The sequence below is a fragment of the Pipistrellus hanaki genome (assembly GCF_964339955.1).
Source record: "Pipistrellus hanaki genome assembly, chromosome: 19".
NCBI classification, from domain to species: Eukaryota; Metazoa; Chordata; class Mammalia; order Chiroptera; family Vespertilionidae; genus Pipistrellus; species Pipistrellus hanaki.
The window spans coordinates 7,292,603-7,313,525 of NC_140521.1; the positions used below are offsets into that span (position 1 = coordinate 7,292,603).

At 40.3% G+C, this 20,923-nt stretch overlaps 2 protein-coding genes across 4 annotated transcripts; one reads left to right on the forward strand and one right to left on the reverse strand.

The window, feature by feature from the left end:
* The first annotated feature begins 12 nt into the window (after positions 1-12).
* Positions 13-9,599, forward strand: VPS29 (VPS29 retromer complex component). Of its 2 annotated transcripts, XM_084868090.1 has the most exons (5): positions 1,556-1,588; positions 2,747-2,758; positions 5,830-6,021; positions 8,619-8,854; positions 9,107-9,599. In XM_084868090.1, exons 1-5 carry the CDS (start codon positions 1,571-1,573, stop codon positions 9,222-9,224), a joined length of 576 nt encoding a protein of 191 aa, XP_084724216.1. In that variant the 5' UTR covers positions 1,556-1,570; the 3' UTR covers positions 9,225-9,599. The 2 variants fall into 2 exon arrangements, with proteins under 2 accessions (XP_084724217.1, XP_084724216.1); XM_084868091.1 differs by lacking the exons at positions 1,556-1,588; positions 2,747-2,758 and adding an exon at positions 13-137.
* Positions 9,600-9,821: 222 nt separating this feature from the next.
* Positions 9,822-20,785, reverse strand: FAM216A (family with sequence similarity 216 member A). Of its 2 annotated transcripts, none has more exons than XM_084868085.1 (7): positions 20,160-20,785; positions 17,858-17,892; positions 15,833-15,954; positions 13,037-13,166; positions 12,772-12,955; positions 12,131-12,213; positions 9,822-10,591 (listed from the first exon to the last, which is right to left on the reverse strand). In XM_084868085.1, the coding sequence occupies exons 1-7, from the start codon at positions 20,249-20,251 to the stop codon at positions 10,476-10,478; spliced, it is 762 nt and encodes a 253-aa protein (XP_084724211.1). In that variant the 5' UTR covers positions 20,252-20,785; the 3' UTR covers positions 9,822-10,475. The 2 variants fall into 2 exon arrangements, with proteins under 2 accessions (XP_084724211.1, XP_084724210.1); XM_084868084.1 differs by having other exon boundaries at positions 17,852-17,892.
* Positions 20,786-20,923: the final 138 nt, after the last annotated feature.

The window sequence follows — 20,923 nt, forward strand, 5'->3', positions numbered from 1 at the left end:
TGGGCGGGTCATCGTACAGCGGTCTCCCGCGGACGCCTTTTCTCATTGGCTGTGAGAGAAGTGGGCGGGCCTCCGAGGCGTCTGAGGAAGAGGGCGGCGGCGGTTGCGGAGACTGAGCGGAGCCCAGTGACAGGATGGTGAGGATGGCAGCCGCGGCGGCCGAGGCCTGGCCCTCGGCCGGGGCGCTGCGTCGTAGGGAGCGGCCGGGAGCCTCCGGGCGAGGGCTGAGGCGACCCCGGAGGCCTGTGGGGATGAGGGGTGGCGCGGTTCAGGCCGGGCCTGGGAAGGCCCAGGGGGCGGGCACGGGAGGTGAGGGAGCGGCCACTTCTGGGGGAAGCCGGCCCTGGCCTCGTACCCCCGCCCCCGGGGCCCAGGACGTCCGAGGGGGAAAGAGGCCCCTCTCACCGGCTGGTCCTGCCGCGAGACCCATCCTCCCGGGCGGGGAGAGGCCCACGGGGCCCGCGCTTCGGCCGTTCCGGAGAGGAGGCACGGTCCCCCCCACCCCCCGTCTCCTGACGTCTCCCGAGTTCTTCCCCGCTGGTCTGGCGTGTACACGTTATCTCCCCACCCCCTCGCCCCCAGTGGGCGAAAGCTGGCTTCTCAGAAGAAAACCGGGAAGTAGCGAGCAACCCTTGCCCAGTCTAGTTTGCCATCTAGGGGAAGGGAATAAAAACGGTCCCTTTCGCCCTGAGACAAGGTGGCAGCTGCCATGGCACCGTGGTGGTGTGCTCTCCGGGGACTGCAGTTTTGGCCCTTCGAATTGCCCAAACTCCTTGTTTCTTAATTTTAAAAAAAAAAAATTATATATATATATATATATATATATATATATATATATATATATATATTATTGATTTTTTACAGAGAGGAAGGGAAAAAGATAGAGAGCTAGAAATATCGATGAGAAACACATCGACCAGCTGCCTCCTGCCCACCCCCTACAGGGGATGTGCTCGCAACCAAGGTACAAGCCCTTGACCGGAATTGAACCCGGGACCTTTCAGTCTGCAGGCTGATGCTCTATCCACTGAGCCACACCGGTTTTGGCTCCTTGTTTCTTTAGGATCCTGTGACCTTTTTTTTTTTTTTTTTTTTAATATATATTTTATTGATTTTTTACAGAGAGGAAGGGAGAGGGATAGAGTTAGGAACATCGATCAGCTGCCTCTTGCTCACCCCACGCTGGGGATGTGCGCGCAACCAAGATACATGCCCTTGACCGGAATCCAACCCGGGACCTTTCAGTCTGCAAGCTGACACTCTATCCACTGAGCCAAACCGGTTTCGGCGGATACTGTGACCTTTTAGAGTAGGATTCCTCAATGATCTGTGAACTCCTTGAAATTTTTGGGGAAATTTTGAGACTATGTACGTTTTTCTGGGTAAAGGGCCAGAGTTTGGTGCTTAAGGGGGTAGTTTGGGGAGCTTTACTTTGGTCTTTCATCGGATTGCCCCAGCCTGCCACAAGGCAGACCCCTCACCCCCTCACCCTCTCACCCCCAAAGGTTGCTTCCCTAAGGCCTTCCTGCAGGAAAACTCTCCGAGCTGCCACTGGTGAGGGCTCAGAGCTATGCTCCGGTTTCCTAAGGTGCTCTCCCTTGACGCCCTAAAACGTTAAGAACAGTTTCAAAAGGAACTCTGATTATCTTGGTGTTTGTGTTGATGAGATTTATATAAAGGAACTTTTCTTCCTGATTGGTAGCCGTTGTATTTTTAAGATCATCACGGTTCCATGGCAAACATCGCTTTTGAGATGACTTATAGACATGCCAGAGATTTATGGTATATACTTCCTTATAAATGTAAAAAGATTTCATCTTACTTTTGATTTTTTCTTCTAAACCAGACTCCAAATAACAGCACATTTTACAGTAATTTTGAGACAGTGATCCTTGGGAGAAGACGAAATTTCTTTTTTCCCCACGTTTTTTCCTTCACTTTATGAAGACAAAATTTTTTGACATGTAACAGTTTTTGTTGAGAGGTTAACACTTTTTTAGGGTAGTTGCACCAGCACATCATTTTTCATGTCAAATAGAAAGAACTGGGCAAAATTTAGCCTTAGCCCATCTTTTTATTTGGCATAGAAGACTAAAAACATTCAACACTCAGTAGTACCCAAGAGTCCACAGGCAGCATATTCAGGTGTGGGGAAGGTCCATTTTTTTGTGGAGGAATGTGTTTGTTGTTATCATCTTTAGTTGGTGACTTCATCACTTGATAATGTATTTGTAGTGCTACATACATTAGATCATCTATACAAAATAATGACCCAAACTGCAGCATAATTTTACAACTAGAATTTTAACATAATTAAAATCAGTATACTTGAGGAATAATTAGGCCATAAGTATCTAGAAAATGTTAGCTTTCGTTAAAGCTATGACTAATTTTCCAAATTGTCTTAGAAAATACTAAATAGGCAGGAAATGAAAGGGTATGAGAGTCATGTGGAGAACAAGATTAGGGGAAAAAATTGACGAGGCAAAAAAATTTACAAGTATGTATGCATGTGCGTATGTGTCACGTTTCAAATACAGCAAATGGTTCTTTTGGTATTTTGAGCAAAGCTGATTTTTAACATTTTCTTTCATAACACTCAGAAATCATTAACAATTGTTTGCATATTCATTTGATATGAGTTTTTTTGGGTTTGTTTCTTTTTGTTGCTTTCTTTTAACATTGGTCATGTTTCACCCTTTTTTTTATTCCCCCTGTCTGCAATCAACTTCTTCATTCCACTAAGGCTGGGCACAGAGTAAGTTTCTTCTCTTAGCTCCTCCTAATAATGGTGGTTGGGTGTCTGACTACTGGGATTTTCACCCTTGTATAGTCTATCAAATAGGAAATAGCCAAATTCCTTTGCTTTGATTGGGTTGGTTCTTTATTTGAATTTAACAAGACTGCCATTTCCAGGATCTTTTGCTGTCTTAAAAAACTATAATCTATGTCTAACCTGAACTGTCAAAGTGTGGGATTTGGGCAAGGACATTCCTCAGAGTCTGATATTTGTCATGTGACACTATTTCCCTTAGAACTTTGTCACTTGCAGGAAACCACAGCCCTAGTTAGAAATTTTAAACAATTTCTGTGTGGTCTTTCATACAGTTATATCTTTAGAATGCTGATATCTGGGCACACGGGCACAATCCACAGTAAATTATAGAATTTAGGTTATCAATCATTATAAAGTATCAATTCTTACTAATGTTCTTTTTAGTTCATTCAGATGGAACAACTCATTCACTATTAGACCCAAATATTTTTTAAAAAATAGATGTGTATATATATATATTTTTTTAATATTTTTTTTATTGACTTTTTACAGAGAGGAAGGAAGAGGGATAGAGAGTTAGAAACATCGATCAGCTGCCTCCTGCACACCTCCTTCTGGGGATGTGCACTCAATCAAGGTACATGCCCTTGACCGGAATTGAACCTGGGACCTTTCAGTCCGCAGGCCTGTGCTCTATCCACTGAGCCAGACCAGTTAGGGCTATGTATATATTTTTATTAGTTTTCCAATAAAAAGGAAGGGAGAGGGAGAAAGAGATAGAAACATCAATGATGGGAGGGGATAATTGATCGGCTGCCTCCCACACGCCCCCAATGGGATCGAGTCCGCAAACCGAGCAGGTGCCCTTAACCAGAATCAAACCTGGGACCCTTCAGTCACCAGGCCATTGCTCTATCAACTGAGCCAAACCATCTAGGGCAGTCCCAAACATTTTCAATCTGTTATAGACATATACCCTTTATGAGTTTGAGATTCTTAATTTTTTTTTAATAAGGATATCTTTTTACCTTTTTCTTAAATGCCAGCTTTCCATGTTAACTATGCACTTCAAGACATATCTGAAGGGATCTCCCTCTAAAGATGAAGATTGTTAAATCTCTAGGTACTTTTATACTCATTACCAATGAAGGTCAAAACTTCATGGTGCTTTTAGTTTTACATATATTTTAGCCATCTGAATTGAAACAATGTAAGTCCTTGAGCAAATACCAGCTGAATCTAGTCTTTATAAAGAAATTTATTTAACAACTTCTTTTAAAGTGCTCTAATTTTACTGCAGTTACTCTACATTAGGCGTGTCGAACTCAATCAGAGAAGGGGCCAAAATCTAAAACCCAGCCTAAATCGCGGGCCGAATGGTTTACTGAACAGTCATAAACTGACAATGTCATAAACTGACAGCGGAGTGCAGTGATGACAGCGCGGTGCGGGCCACATTGCAAGGCCTGGCGGGCTGGATTTGGCCCGCGGGCCTTGTGTTTGACACATGTGCTCTACATCCTGAATAGTTCCTTTCCTTTGTAATCATTTTGATATTTGCTGCAAGATGAATCAAGCTTAATAATTTTCATTTTGCACATTTTGTTTTTGATTCATTTCAATTTACAACTATTTTGTTTTATTTTAGATATTTAATGTTTTCTTTGATAGTAAGAAATAGTCATACCTTTTTAAAAAGCAGTTAAAGGGCATGTACATTTATGGATGGGATGTCTGTGTGGGAAAACGTGCTGTCATAGAATGAAGGTGCTTATACTAATCAACATGAAATAATTGTCCTTTGGAGGGCAGATATTTTTAAACTAGAGGCACCATAGGGGGCCTGCTGGGATCGGGCGGAAATCAGTTTTCTGACATCCCCCCGAGGAGTCATGAGTTGTAAGAGGGCGCAGGCCAGACCAAGGGACTCCACCAGTGCAAGATCCGGGCCTGGGGAGGGACCACAGGAGGGCTCCAGGATGTGTCTGCCCGGCCTGCCCAGTCCTGATGGGCTGGACCCCAGCAGCACGTGAACCTACGGGTTGGAGCGTCTGCCCCCTGGTGGTCAGTGCACGTCATAGCGACTGGTTGAATGGTAGAATGAAAGTTGGACACAGCATATTATTAGGCTTTGATTATATAGGATAGGATGACCTCTTTGAATATTAAGTGACTTAGTTAAATAATATTTACATGTAAAATCATTAACATTTTATAGGATTGAAATTTTTATTCTTTAAAGTGTAAATTTTTTTTTGTCATCTGAGACAGTTGCAACTCTAAACCACTTCCTACTAAAGTCATCACTTATTTAGCTGACTTTTTTTAATGCTCTAATGCACATGAAAGATTGTGAAATGTTATTTTAAGTTTGGAAATTAAACAGAGGGCACATAGGCAATTTAATCTAGACAATGAATATATGACATGAGGATTTCTAATGAATGAGAAGATAAAGATTATAATTGAAAAGTACACAATTTTCCCATTGAAACTTTGTGAAACATAGGTTGTTTTTATTCCTCTGTAATGTGTAGCTAATAGTTTTAAGTAGCAAGTATTGTAAATTTTGGCTATTATTCCTCCAAATAGTTGTCAGGCTAGTAAACATAAATTATAGAATTAATTTTTTTCACCATCATTACTTTTTTTTTTTTTTTTTAATCTTCACCCTGGGATATGTTTAGAGAAAGTAAAGAAGTAGGGAAGGAGGGAAAAACATCAATGTGAGAGAGAAACATCCATGTGAGAGAGAGAGACATTGATCGGTTGCCTCCAACCTGAGATCAAACTGGCAGCCTAGGTATGTGTCCTGGCTGGGAATCAAACCTACAACTTTCTGGTGTACTGGAATCAGTACACGAGATTTTAAGAACAGGGTACTATGTGTGTTTGTTTAAATGGTTATGATAAGGAACTGTATGAATAACCTCTGTTCCTTTGTGTCCCGGGATCTCTGATTAGTCTAATTCAAAAGGGGGTTATTGGAAGAGAGCATCTTGCTTTGACACCATGTTTAACATTACACCTTGTCTCACCTTGACACTTTGAAGTTGGTGTTGGTATTAGGAGACCTGCACATCCCACACCGGTGCAACAGTTTGCCAGCTAAGTTCAAAAAGCTGCTGGTGCCAGGGAAGATTCAGCACATTCTCTGCACTGGAAACCTTTGCACCAAAGAGAGCTATGACTATCTCAAGACTCTGGCCGGCGATGTTCATATTGTGAGAGGCGATTTCGATGAGGTGATGTATTTCCCTTTCTTTTGCCATATTTTCTTTTCTTGATTTTCATGTATAAAGCTTTATCCTTTAGACTAGTTTCTCACCTATTACGATCTCTTCTCCCCCCACCCAAATATAAAATTACTATATATACACCCTTCCTTCCTGTTTGAAAATCACTGAATTTTAGATTGCTCAATAAATATATTAAATACTTGTTCTAACTAAATTGATACGGAGTAAAAGCAGTTTTGTCACTATTTTTTGTAGAACTATCATTTAGTTTATAAAGTTTTTGTTATGAACTTCTTACCACCATCCTCACCTCATTACCGTGTTCCAAGGACCACATCACTTTCCTGTTTTCCCACTTCCTGATTCTACCCTCCCTCCCTCCCATTTGTTCTCCAAGTAGCAGAGTGATCTTTTTAAGGGAAGATCACATCTCTGATCTGTTGAAGATCCTGCCATGGCTCTTGGTCACCAGGGTTAACTCTAAAGTACTGGCAGGAGGAAGTTTTGAGGAGGTCATAGAATTGTTCTATATCTTGATTGTGGTGGTGCTTATATGACTGTATGCATTTGTCAAAACACCTTGAATTATATACTAAAAAGGGTAATTTTACTCTTATGTAAATTATTCCTCAGTACATTTGACTTTCAAAACGAAAAAAATGTTAGAAATCCTGGGGTTCCAACTTTGCCCGTTAATTATCAATGAGATTTTAGGCACATTACATCCTCTCTCTGGCGTTTGTTTCCTTCTGTGTCATAGATTGGAGTAGATGATTTTTAAAACCCCTGCCAGTACTAACAGTGTATGATTTTAAATTAAAAATCTGAGTCTGAAAAATTTATTTTGTATTTACTATAAATTGTTTCCTAAATTATTTAACTTCATTGTTGCTTTTTAATGGGGCTCTTTATATCAAACTGAATGACCATAGTGGTGTTGTTTTTAGTAGATTTTTAAAAGTTTGGGTAAACTAAAGGTTGCACAGAGGTGAGAGACAGGAATGAGAAGGGAAGGGGCAAACTTCTTGTCAATAATTAGAATATAGGTCTGGTTTGTTAAAAACATTAGGTGTTCTGTTTGTGTTTTACTAAAAATAGTTTTAACCCTAGCCAGTTTGGCTCAGTAGAGCATTGGCCTGCAGACCAAAGGGTCTCGGGTTTGATTCAGGTCAAGGTCATGTACCTTGGTTGCAGGCTCTTCCCTAGCCCCAGTCCTGGTCAGGGGGTGTGCATGAGGCAACCAATTGATGTATTTCTCTCACATCGACATTTCTGTCTTTCTCTAAAAGATCAATGGAAAATTATCCTCGGATGCCGAAACCGGTTTGGCTCAGTGGATAGAGCGTCTGTCTGCGGACTGAAAAGTCCCAGGTTCGATTCCGGTCAAGGGCATGTACATTGGTTGCGAGCACATACCCGGTAGGGGGTGTGTAGGAGGCAGCTGGTCGATGTTTCTCTCTCATCGATGTTTCTGGCTTTCTATCCCTCTCCCTTCCTCTCTGTAGAAAATCAATAAAATATATATATTTTTAAAAAATTATTCTCGGGTGAGGATTAACAAAAAATAATAATAAAAACAGTTTCAGTAGCAAGAATTCAAGTTTTTGCTACAAATTTGCTCAAGTCACAGACCCTAGAGCCATGCTACCAAACCCTGGTAGTTCAACCACTTACTAATGTGTGACTTTGGGCAGGTTATTTTAACCTCTCCATGCCTCCATTTTTTTCATCCATAAAATGGGGTTAGAATAGAATCTACCTCTTAGGGTTTTTTTCCCCCCCTTAGATATATTTTTATTGATTTCAGAGAGGAAGGGAAAAGGAGAGAGAGAGAGAGATAGCTTCTTGCATGCCCCACACTAGGAATCAAGCCCTCAGCCTGAGCTGATGCCCCCACCAGGAATGGAACTGTGATCTCCTGGTTCATATGTCACTCAAACACTGAGCCACACCCACCAGGATTGTTTGTAAGCATTAAGATTATTTGTAAGCATTAGGTAGGTTGTTATTTATAAAGCCCTTAGAGTAGTGCCTGGTTCATATAAGTACTATATATTTTTTAATTTATTATTATTTTTAAATATATTTATTGATTTTTTACAGAGAGGAAGGGAGGGGGAGAGAAAGTTAGAAACATCGACGAGAAAGAAACATTAATCAGCTGCCTCCTGCACACCTCTACTGGGGATGTGCCCAAAATCAAGGTACATGCCTTTGAACAGAATCCTCAGGCCAACGTTCTATCCAATGAGCCAAACCAGTTAGGGCAGCACTATGTATTTTAAATTATTTTAAGCCATCTATATAACTTAAAGCCTGTGTACAGGCCATATGCCTAGGATTCTTACGTAGAAAAAACCCAGAAATTTGGTGGGATAATCATTTTCTACAGCACGCCCAAAAGAATTCATATTCTATGAAAATAAACATAAGAAGGTATTGCATGAGAAATTTCAGTTACGTGCATAGTTGCAGCCTTAGAGACTAAGGAGAAATCGTATTTAATAAATGTGCTGGTTGTGGAGGAAAACACCCCATATGAGACTGAATATTTAAAAGCAGGTTGTTTTTTTAAACAAGAATATGTCTATTTCTTATTTTAGAATCTGAATTATCCAGAACAGAAAGTTGTGACTGTTGGGCAGTTCAAAATTGGTTTGATCCATGGACATCAAGTTATTCCATGGGGAGATATGGCCAGCTTAGCCCTGTTGCAGAGGCAGTTTGATGTGGACATTCTTATCTCAGGACACACACACAAATTTGAAGCATTTGAGCATGAAAATAAATTCTACATTAACCCAGGTTCCGCCACTGGAGCATATAATGCCTTGGAAACGTAAGTAGTATGGAATTTGTGAATTTGGGGGGGGGTTATAAATTTAATAATTGCTTGTATGACATTTCATAAAAGAGAAATGTAATCATTTAAATAATTATAGCCTTTCTGGCCATCTTCTTTTGGTGATTATTCTTTTTAATATTTAACAATCAGATTTCTCCTTGAATCCAAATTGTCATATTAAATAGAAATTTATAGTGCTGTGGCTTTTTAGTACAAAACACTGACATTCTTTATATCTCCTTCCAGAAACATTATTCCTTCATTTGTGTTGATGGATATCCAGGCTTCTACAGTTGTCACTTATGTGTATCAGCTAATTGGAGATGATGTGAAAGTAGAACGAATCGAATACAAAAAATCATGAAGCCAGGCCTGTCTTGATTTTTTCTGTTGTTGTTTCTTATTAATTCCCCTGTTCAAATCAAGTAATTAAACATTTAAGAGCCACAAAATCGTATCACTTTTATAATATTTTTCAGTAAAATATATCATCTTCTGTTAATACAGTGTCTAAGCTTCTTGTAAACTATAAGAATTTATTTAGTTTAAGTATATGATTTCTATGAAAAATGTCCCCCCACAATAAATGGTTACATGTTAAGAAAAACTTATCATTGTAAATATCTTCAAAGATGATATTTAGAACTTTATTATAAAAGTAGTGCATGAGAGAAAAGAATCTGGACTTTCTTGTATACATTTTTCTCTTCTCCAGTAATAAAGTTACCTTTCATTTATACTTTCTTGATAATCTGTTTTAATTTTTAAAAGCCATAAAAATGAGAGACCAAATGAAACTGTGGACAAGCATTAAAGTTGACTTTTTAGAGTTCTCTCATTTCTTAGAATATTCTGGGTCATAATGTTGGACTCTGATTTCATTTTCTAAATAATATGCCATATGGACATATTAAATCAGGAGAGATCCTTCAAACAGTTGCTTTAAATTGCCCCATTTTTCAAGTTTTAACAAAAAAAAAATTTTTTAACACTAATGTTTAGAAGGGAAGCAACCTAGAATGAATATATACTTAAAGAATCCTCTTATTAGTACAATCACCCCCAACTTAATCTAGTTTGAGAGGCCAAGTGTTTGTGTAGCAATTTTCATAAAATAGGGCAAACTGACATTTCCATTTTTCAGTTGTATTCAAGCAGCAAATATTTATTAAGCATCATTTTGCAATCCAGGGTGTTATCTCTATTAAATGCTATGCCATATTCGGATATTTCAAGACTTTCCCTCAGTCCAATCAAGAAAATATTTGTCAGATATTCTAATGCTGCTGTTTTAGGACTTATTGTAAACACAGAGAAAATTATACAATGTAGTTGTCAGATTTAAAGAAAAAATAATTCAATTTTAAGTGACAAAAATTTTAATTGTATCTAGCTAGAAATAAAAGGATATATTTACACAGACACTTTATTACACAAATAACATTGGAACATGGAACTACATCAAACCAATTACATGGTTTAAACATTTCTGAACAAACCAAAATTACTTAATGACTTAATGGTAAATAACAGTATCATCCTAAATGTAGAGAGGACACAATTCACAAACCCTACCCCTACCTTTGGCACATTATCAATATATAAGACAAGATTGTCAAGTTAACATCAGATGTTCTCCCTGTTCTTCAATTGACATTGATTGCATACACTTACTTAGTAAATCTTCCTTTATTTCTTCATTGGTGTATGATTCAAAATCATTTGTAGAAACTAAAGACAAAAGAAAAAGAGTTTAGAATGTCTGTTTTGGAAACAAAATCGTATTTCATCCTAAAAATTGAGATTTGTATATACGAACAACCTTCAAAATGACCTACCTTATTAATAAACCTTTAGCAAAAACAGATTGCTTACATTTTCAAAACTTAACTCCCCTTTCCCCCAAATCTTTTACTTTTAAAAATAATACACTCAATACTGCTCGGCCAGAAGGTCACAGTTGGATTCTGGTCAGGGTATATTCTCATCATTGATAGTTTTATCTTTCTCTCCCCCTCCCTTCCTCTCAATTCAGTAAAAATTTATTTTTTAATGTTAAAAAAGATAGCCAGTGCTGTATTCTACCCAAGTTATTGTACAGTAAATTCTGTTACTAAGTTCTATTTTTCATTTGCTTTGAAACTTTATTTTTATTGTTAACACTATTACAGACGTTCCTATTTTTTCCCTGCCTTAGTCTACCTCCAGCCAGCGCCTTTTATTTTTTAAAATCTATTGATTAGAGAGAAATTACAGTTTCAGCATTCTCCATCTTAAGTTCCTTCTTATCTCTCTTCTCTTAGGGACCACAGGGACCTTTCCTCTGCCTTGGAACCAGACTTGCCTTTATCCCTACAGTTTCCCTCAATTCTTAGATAGGCATAGTATGGTATTTACAGCAGAGCTAAATGGCACTGTCACACTGTGGTAGTAACTAGGAAATGATGTAACTTCCACTTAATCCTTTCCATTTAGGAATACTTCTGAGCATTTGGTCTTTCTTCTCCCTTTGTTTTCTTCATTTGTGCTATTCTGTAATTGTAGAAGGATCCTTTATGCCGATCCTTCCCAAGTCTAGATTTGTCTGAGTTGCTCTGTCACCTGCTTGGCTTGCTTCCACTGGTTTGTTGAGTAGTATTAAAATGGTATTGGTGATAATAGCCCTTTGTAAACTATTTGATGCTATACAAACTATGTTATCCTTCAAAAAAAATGGCACTACCTCATAAAACAAGAGCTAGGCTTGGAAAAAGGCATGTTTTTGTGAATCTGAGTTCTGATATGATAAATTCTGTTAAGTCTCTAACCTTGATATTATACCTTTTAAAAAATATATGTATTTTTTATGATTTCAGAGAAGGAAGAGGGAGAGAGAGAGAGAAACATCAAAGATAAGAGAATCATCGATTAGCTGCCTCCTGTACATCCCTCACTGGGGTTTGAGCCTGAAACCCGGGCATGTGCCCTGACTGGGAATCGAACTGTGACCTTCTAGTTCATAGGTGGACATTCAACCACTGAGCCATGCCAGCTGGGTAACATTATATCAATTTATAATTAGAAATATTTTGAATCTTACTCTTCTGAGCAGTGTGTTCTTTTAAATGCAAGCAGAAATATATTCATGTTTAGTTTTATTTGGAGCAGTACAAGCAAATCACATTCTAAATTTTCAATGGCTTCTGTAATATAAATTAATCTATATTTGGTTTAATTATTTTTTAAGCATAAAGTATTTAAAAATGCCTATTTTTCAAATTCTATATTTACCTGATTGCATGAACAGTCTGCCTGGTTTTCTAAAAATCTTCAGTGACTTACATCTTGTTTTAGACACATATCCAGTTTTTAAGCTATAAGAAAGAAAAGCATCTTAATCACAACCAGCAAAGTGAACGGCTGCCTAATGACTGTGGAAGGCTATACAGAGTCTCTGTTAAACTGCCAGCATCACCAAAGAGCCCTTTCACCTCCTGAAGTCTCCTGTGATTTATTAACCCTGAAATGCAAAGCTAACTATTATGCAGGTTGAATAATTAGGCTTCTTATCTCATTTTCCCTCCTTTTTTGTTCATACTATTTCCCTGTGCAGAAGCCACCATAGGCTTCTCCTTTTGGAAGTGTTTGCATTATTTTGAATTTGAATGGGAATCACTGAAAAGGGCAGTCTTCCATATCTCTAGCTGACCAAGAAATGTTGACAATTCCACGAAATAAGTTCTAAAAGATGTGGCATATCCCAGTCAGCTCAATAAAGGGACTGTAAGAACATCCTTTTGTGTTTTTTGTCCAGCCGCTTTTGAACTTAGCAAAGGTCAACATAATAGGGAACATAAGTTTTAATATCATTTAGCTACCCTTCAAATGAAATTGGGGTACATTTTCCTCCTTTTAAACAATAAGAAGCAGACCTTCCTTTGTTTCTCACGGGTCGCCAAAGGGAATGCTGTATGATCATTTCAGGTGCAGATGCCGCTGCGATGTTGGAAGGCACTGAGTCCCCTCTCTCCAGTTGGTGTCGCCACGTAGTGCAGGGGTAATGCTGCTTCTGGGGGTGATGAGAACTGAGGTGGCTCCTGTGATGAGTGAGGACGCCTGTCACAGAAATCACTTCAGTTAGAGGACCCTCTCTTTTCTTGTGACAACTAGTAAGAAACTAATTGCAGGTGCACCTGCCTGGCTTGTGAGAGTTGTGCTGGATCATATGCATGTACTGCCTCTTCATTAACACCCTCAGATAGTTCACATTACAGATCTTATCAGTGCTGCACAGATAATGCTTCTGGCCTATGGTGAGGTCTGGATGCTAAAAGACAGAACAAGATTTATAGGCGTTTATCTGAAAGGATGAATGTTTAGCAGAGTGTATCACCTGTACGTTTTACTTAAGCAAATTCAACTGTATTAATTTGGCCAAGAAGAGAGAGAAAGAAATGGCCATTTAAATAGTACATGTGACTCTGCTTGCCATTTCCACTCAAGTGATTCAGATGCCCAATGAGGTTTGAGGGCCAATGCCCTAGAAGAGTGAGGAAAATATAAGTCCACTGTTATGTCAGTGAGGCTGTTTTGGGGTGTATGTGTGTGCGTGTATGTGTGTGGTGCTTTTTTTTAATTGGCTTTATTGGGGTGACATTGGTTAATAAAATGATATAGGTTTCAGGTGTACAATTATATAACACATCATCTGTGTATTGTTTTGTATGTTCACCACCCCAATCAGTGAGTCTTAATTCCCATGAGCCTCTCAGTGAATATGAGCATCTCACCTTTATATAAAGTAGTATCTAAAAGCAACCCAATTACTCTACTTAGTTTAACTAAAAAACAAACAAACAAAAAAACTAACAGTCTTTTCTAGAACCATAAGGATAACTGAGTTGGACAGATGGAGGGATAGTCTGATGGGTTCTGATATAAGTAATTTCGACTAATATTTTCACTGTATTTGCTGATTTTAGAAGTTAACACTTACCTACAATAAAATGCAAGACTCCACTACTTATGTGCCCTGCACGTGCGCACTTGTATACACACACACACACACACACACACAGGATTTACTGAACTGGATAGGTAATAATACAGAGGAAATTCAAAAGGTTGGCCTGAAAATTACCAGTTGGCACAGATCTTTAGTAAGCCTAATTTGTGTTGCTCTGGAGAGGCTACCCTGCCAGCTATAATTTTTAATGGGTAATATTGAACAATAGTTGTATTAAAGGCTTATTGCAATTTTCTTTACTTCCTTCTAATTTTGTAGTCTTTGAGAGAAATCTTTATGAGGTTGGATTTCTATCTCTAGAATAGAACTTTCCTCAAGTGTCTTCATGTTTGAGGCATTGAGTTTCCTACATAAAGGTACATAAAATCTGAAGGCCATAAAGCCCTGAAAGAACTCTTATGATAAGAAATCTATAATAAGCCGAAATCGGTGTGGCTCAGCGGTAGAGCGTCGGTCTGCGGACTGAAAGGTTCCAGGTTTGATTCCGGTCAAGGGCATGTACAAAGGCAGCTGGTCGATGTTTCTCTCTCATCGATGTTTCTAGCTCTCTCTCTTCCTTCCTCTCTGTAAAAAATCAATAAAACATTGTTAAAAATCTATAATAAAATTCTTGTATCCATGGTTGACCCAAAGATTATGTGCGTCACAATATGCTGGATGCCTTGTCTTCTGCAGTACCTTACCCTCTAAGTCAGTGATTTCCACAATATGCTGGATGCCTTGTCTTCTGCAGTACCTTACCCTCTAAGTCAGTGATTTCCAACACAATATGCTGGATGCCTTGTCTTCTGCAGTACCTTACCCTCTAAGTCAGTGATTTCCAACCAGTGTGCCACAAGAATTTGATATCTGATTATTTAGTTGAAGGCACTGGCCCCCTTTTTTTTTTTTAAATTTTTATTTATTTATTAGAGAGAGAGAGAGAGATTTGTTATTCCACTTATTTATGTATTCATTGGTTGATTCTTGCATGTGCCGTGACAGGGTCAAACCTGTAACCTTGGCGTATCGGGACAGTGCTCTCACCAACTGTGTTACCCTGCCAGAGCCTGACCTCTTCCCTTAGATTGTCAAATTGTAAAAGTGACAACAGCCAACACAAAAATACCAGCCCGGTGTGAATGAATCAAAACTATACCTTTTTTTTTTTTTTTTTTTTTTTTTTGTCAGATCAGCAAAAAATATATTTTTTGGTCTGCTACAGTGCTACAGAATTTTAAGTAATTAGTTTGTGTGTGCCATGAGATATAAAAGGTTGAAAATCATTTCTCAGTGAAACTGGTTTAGCTCAGTGGATAGAGTGTCGGCCTGTGGACTGAAAGGTCCCAAGTTGGATTCTGGTCAAAGGCATGTACCTTGGTTGTGGGCACCTCCCCAATAAGGGGCATGCAGGAGCCAGCTGGTTGATGTTTCTCTCTCATAGATGTTTCTAGCTCTCCCTCCTCTCTTCCTCTCTGTAAAAAAAATATATATATATATATATATATATATATATATATATAGAGAGAGAGAGAGAGAGAGAGAGAGAGAGAGAGAGATAGATACAGATATAGATATATAGATATATTTTTTAAATCATTTATCTTAAGTAGCTTGTCTATATATATAAAAGCCTAAGCAACTGTTCAACTCCCGATCCAGTAGCTATGATTTGCACTGACTGCCTGGGGCAGATGCTCACTGCAGGAGCTGCCAAGCTGCAGTGACTTGGCAGCTGCAGTTCTCAGGTGATGCACCCAGAACCAGAGAGGAGAGAGCCTGATTCTGGGATGCATCACTCGAGAACCGCCCTCTTGCAATCCGGGAGCCCAAAGGGGATGTGGAGAGCCAGTTTCAGCGCGACCCCCGAAGGCCAGGCCGAGGGACCCACCGGTGCACACCGGGCCTCCAGTCTTCAATAAAAAGTTCAGCTCTGAGTACAAAGAGTATTGGTATTTAAGTAAAGAATTGGTAGGTAGTTAGCATACCTTTACAAAGGACACATCTGTCATTGATTTAGGGATGTGAATTGTTTGAATTTGAGGAGTTTTCCATAACTCTTGGAGCTTGGCTATGTGTGAGTTCATTTTGTGTCCATCTTTGATTCCATCTGTAGGCAAGGACATTATTATGTGAATTTCATGAGAAAGATCAGTTCAACAAATTATTAAGGTCTATGTATTTACATGTGTCAGTGATTATTCTGGAGTAATAGCATGGGCTGTTAAAATTTTTTTAATTGCTTTTAGAGCGAGAGAGAAAGAGAAACATGGATGTGAGAGAGAAACCTGTTGATGGACATTTGGATTTTTCCAGTTTTGGACTATTACAAATGAAACTGGCAGGACAGAATTTATGTTAAAAGTTTTTACTTAATAAAGTGAATTAAATAAGCACAGTTTTTGTTTTAATGTTATTGATAACAAAGGCCACTATAATTTTTATATTAAACTTTAAATTTAGTTATTTAAGATTTGGCATAATGAAAGACTAGTTTGTCAACAAATAGAAAAATCACCTGGAAACTGTTATTATGATCTTTAAATCATCATTTGGAAATTGTAACAATAAAATGAATACTAATTCAACATTCAGGTTTATTATTATTTTTAAAAATATATTTTATTGATTTCATAGAGGAAGAGAAAGGGAAAGAGAGAAACATCAGTGATGAAAATCATTGATTGGCTGCCTCCTGCACGCCTCCTACTGGGGATCGAGCCCTTGTCCCCAGGCATGTGCCCTTGACTGGAATGGAATCTAGGACCCTTTGGTCTGCAGGCCAACACTATCCACTGAGCCAAACCAGCTAGGGCTCAAGTTTATAATTTTAAATCCTTACTGACGTCATAAATGTGGGCTAATTCTCTAAGAGTATATCTTTTGTGTCCCTGCTAATAAATATTTCTAAGATGCATATCCTAGCCTGGTCTAAAATTTTAATTGCTCAAAAGCTTGTTAGCATTTCGTTACAGAAAATCAAACATTTAAAAATAATACACTCAAAACAACAAACAACCTAACTGAACTATGGGAAAAGGACTTGGATAGACTTTGGATGTCTCCAAAGAAGACACATGAATTGTCAATTAGCAGATGAAAAGATGCTCACTATCACTAATCATTAGGGAAGTCAAAGTCAAAACCATAGGGAGATACCCAATAAGGGTGCCTATCAAAAAGGAAAAAAATCCAAACAGAAAATAAGTGTTAGCAGGGATGTGGATAAATTAGAACCCTGTGCATTGCTGGTGGGAATGTGAAATGTGCAGCTGCTATAGAAACAGTGTGGCAGTTCTCCGAAATATTAAACATAGAATGACCATATGAATGAGCAATTCCATTTGAAAACCACACTATTTATATATATGTGTGTATATATATATATATATATATATATATATATACACACACACACATATATATATATATGCATATATATATATTTGTATGTATGTCTGCATTTTTATAGCTATATATTTACAGGTATGTATGTTTTTCTTAGGTAACTGTTAGGACTATACAATTTCCAAGGAAAAGCAAAGTGAATCCAGGTTTATATATCATTGAACTGAAATTGCTCCCTCCCCAAAATTGGTGAGACACCTTTGGGAGGGCATCTTATCCTCTCAACTCCAGCCACTCTATCCTTTACTTCAAGGGAGAGGAAAACAGCAGCATTAAGAATTATTTTGTTCCTTGAGTTTGTTCCGTTTAAAAATTTCCCTTCAATCTGTGCTCTCTTCTTTTCAACCAACATCAGTTATAAACACAGTTTTCAGATTCGTTGCTATTTTGAAAGACTATTTTTTAAATACCTGATGTAAGATATCTTCATGGGAGACAAAGTACCTGCTGATTGTTCTCTGAGAAATCTTCAAGACTAAGGTCACCAAGGAGGCTAATAAAATCTATTTTTAAACCTCCTTTGTGTAAGAGTTGTAGCAGAATTGGCTTCTCTGAATCATGTTATTATAGGTATTATCTGATTTATGTGCTCTACTCACCAATACCTTTGGAATTCTGGTAATAAGAATGTCCAGCTGATCTGTTTAAAAAAAAGAAAGAAAAAGGATGTAAATAGTAGGTGGTAACGACAAGTAACTGACAGCTTTATAAGCATTAAAGAAGGTATTTTAAATGAAAAAAAAAAGGACAATATTGCATTTGCTTTATACTTTTCATGCTTCTATCAGACAGAATGTCTTACAAATTTTCTTCTGTCATTCTGGTTATATATCCGTTATATATCCTAACTAGAGACCCAGTGCATAAAATTTGTGCATGTGGGTGGGAGAGTGTCCCTCAACCCCACCTGCACCCCAATCTGGAACGCCTCAAAGGATGTCCTACTGCTAGTTTACAGGGATCAAGCCCGAACAGTCGGATATCCCTCTCTCAATCCAGGGCTGCTGGCTCCTAATCACTAACCTGCCTGCCTGCCTGCCTGATTGCCCCTAACCATTCTACCTGCCGGCCTGCTCGCTCACCAGCTGCCCCCCTGCCAGCCTGATCACCCCCAACTTCCCCCCGTGCCAGTGTGCTCACCCCCAACTGCCCCTCCTTGCTGGTCTGCTCTCCCCAATTCTTCCTCCCCGCTGGCCTGCTTTCTCCCAACTGCCCCCCTGCTGGCCTGGTCACTCCAATCTGCCCCCTCTCACTGTCCTGATCACCTTCAACTGACCCCCACTGACAGGGTGAGGGGCTGATGGCTGTTTGCAGGCTGGCCAAGCCCCCCAGCAGGGACCCTCACCCCATGGGAGTGTGGCCAGCCTAGGTAAGGAGCTGACGGCTGTTTCCATCCCCTCCTTTTTTTCTTTTATTTTCAGCACTTCCTGAGCAAAGGCCAGGACTGGGTGGAAGGAGGTATCTGGGATTTATTTATCTTCTACAGTTGAAACTTTGTAGCCTTGAGCAGAGGCCAGGCTGGCCAGGGCAGGTGGGAAGCTTGGCTTCCTCCATTGTGGGGGGTAACCCAAGCCTCTTGCTTGATCCAGTTCCATGGCTACCGCTATCTTGGTGGGCTAATTTGCATACTGGCACCTGACTGGCTGTGGGTGGAGTGGAGTGGTGGTTAATTAGCATGTTTCTTTTATTAGTGTAGATGGCTTCAGACTTATTTAAAGTGAGTTATCTGATATTTGATATTTTCTTTGCCATATTATTAGACAGGATTTCTTTTAAGTCACATTTAGCTTTAGTTTTATAGCCTCCTAATCTAATTCCTACATTGAGTTTAATAAAGTAGTTTGGGCTTCTAGTCCTAACCATAATATTTTCTTGTTCTCTTTATTTTTAATAAAGTAATTTGACTATGGAAAAGACCGTTATCTTGTTTTTTATTGTATGTAATTAAGGTGTTTTAGAACCCTGGATTTGGAATGTTTCTAATTTTGTACAGGTTATTTTATTTTTTCTCAAATTGAGACAAAACCCCCTTCCTCCCTCCCTCCCTTCCTTCCTTCCTTCCTTCCTTCCTTCCTTCCTTCCTTCCTTCCACAAGTTCATTCTCCTGATATTCTAGGATCCAGCACTTCACGAAGCACTGAGAGGAACAGAAAAGAAACACAACACCCCATCTCATCTTTAAGAAGTCTTCAATCCACCATATATATATTTTTTAAATTAAAAAAAGGCCTGGGTGCAGCAGGCGCCGTGGCCGGGAGCTGCACTGGCAAACAGCCAGCAGCTCACTGTTTTAGGGAATAACTGATGAAAGGGATGAGGAGGTACTGCCTCCAGCAGTGACTTTAACTGTCTTCAGCATCAGGAAATAATAGGAAAACCCTGCTCCAAATAAAACAGATTTATGAAGAAATGAACTTCTGTGTGAAAATGTCAAGTACTCCTAATATTCATAGTCATCTGTTTCACTGACGATTATGAATCCCCACTTGACATAAAGGCAGCTCATGTCACACACAGGGAACTGATTTGTTGACTTGGGAGCCCTCCACGGAGCCAAGGACGCTTGTCCCCGCAGCCTCCCCATCTCACCCGGGTTTGCGTAGCAGTCCGGCGGCCAGGCCGCTTTCCCAGCAGGTCTCCCAGCGCCCCCTCTGGGGCAGAAAGATGCACGCAGGTGACTGTCGCAGTCACCGCGTTGTCCTTGCCCCAAACCCTCCTCAGAAACCCTTCCTTTGAAACAGTGAGTCGGCGTCCCTTTTTCCCACCCCGGCCACAGTAAAGGTTCTCCCCGCCTCTCTCTCTCTCCGGTGCATTGGAGCAGCCAGCTCCCAACCCCTCCTCCACATGGGGGGTCACGGCCCGGCCGGTCCCCGTCCTCCCTCACCCCGCAGGGCCCCGCAGCCTCACCCGCCTCCGCCACCCTCGGTCCTGGCCACCGCCGGAGGCTCTGCGGAAGAGCTGCAGTCCGTCCAGGCGGCCACCGGGCCCTGGCCGAGCATCTCCTCCCGGGTGCGGGGACCGCGAGCTGTGTGCGGGGGGGAAAGCTTTCCCTCTTCCCCTCCTGGGTCAGCACGCTTGCGTCAGGTCGGGAGATACTGGGGGTGCAGAGGCGGATGCTGGGTTCTAGCCTCCTATGGGGCGTTCCGGACACTGCCCCCGAATAGCTCCGGGACAGCGGGGAGGGCAGGTCCACGATCCTAGAGTCACATTGGGGAGGAGCGGGAATTCTTCAGAGGACTACGCATTGTTATTGCACGTTTGCATCTTTTTGGGGAACGGTTGCGTCACGGAAAGGAAATATTACATGCCCCCTCCACAACAGGAAGTGTCTTCCACCTCAGTATTCCAGACCCTCAGCCAATTTGCAAATCTCGAATGTCACCGTAGGTGTCAACTATCAGTACGCAGACCAGGGACCCAGGCTCCCCGCGCAGGAACGCGGAGCGCTGGCCGTTATCCGTAAACAGTTATTACCAAGGCAACCAGGCTTCCCGGGTCTCACCGCCGCGGGTTTGGACCAGCCACCTCTGCGCGTGCGCATACGTCCCTCCCTTCCCAGGACGCGTTTCTTAGGACGCGTTTCACAAGGGATTTTAGCCCGTGGGGCGCTCCGTACTCGGAGGCGTGGCATGTAAGCGCAACTTGGATTGTGATTGGTTCGCAGCTCACGT

Excerpts from the sequence above, each read along its gene's own strand:
- FAM216A (XM_084868084.1), bottom strand. The coding sequence starts at position 20,251 with ATGCTCGGCCAGGGCCCGGTGGCCGCCTGGACGGACTGCAGCTCTTCC. Across the intron at positions 12,956-13,036 it reads GCACAACTCTCACAAGCCAG|GCGTCCTCACTCATCACAGG; the intron begins GCAGGTGCACCT and ends TTTCTGTGACAG. Across the intron at positions 12,214-12,771 it reads CCCGTGAGAAACAAAGGAAG|CTTAAAAACTGGATATGTGT; the intron begins GTCTGCTTCTTA and ends TCTTTCTTATAG.
- VPS29 (XM_084868090.1), top strand. Across the intron at positions 6,022-8,618 it reads TGAGAGGCGATTTCGATGAG|AATCTGAATTATCCAGAACA; the intron begins GTGATGTATTTC and ends TTCTTATTTTAG. Across the intron at positions 8,855-9,106 it reads GCATATAATGCCTTGGAAAC|AAACATTATTCCTTCATTTG; the intron begins GTAAGTAGTATG and ends ATCTCCTTCCAG.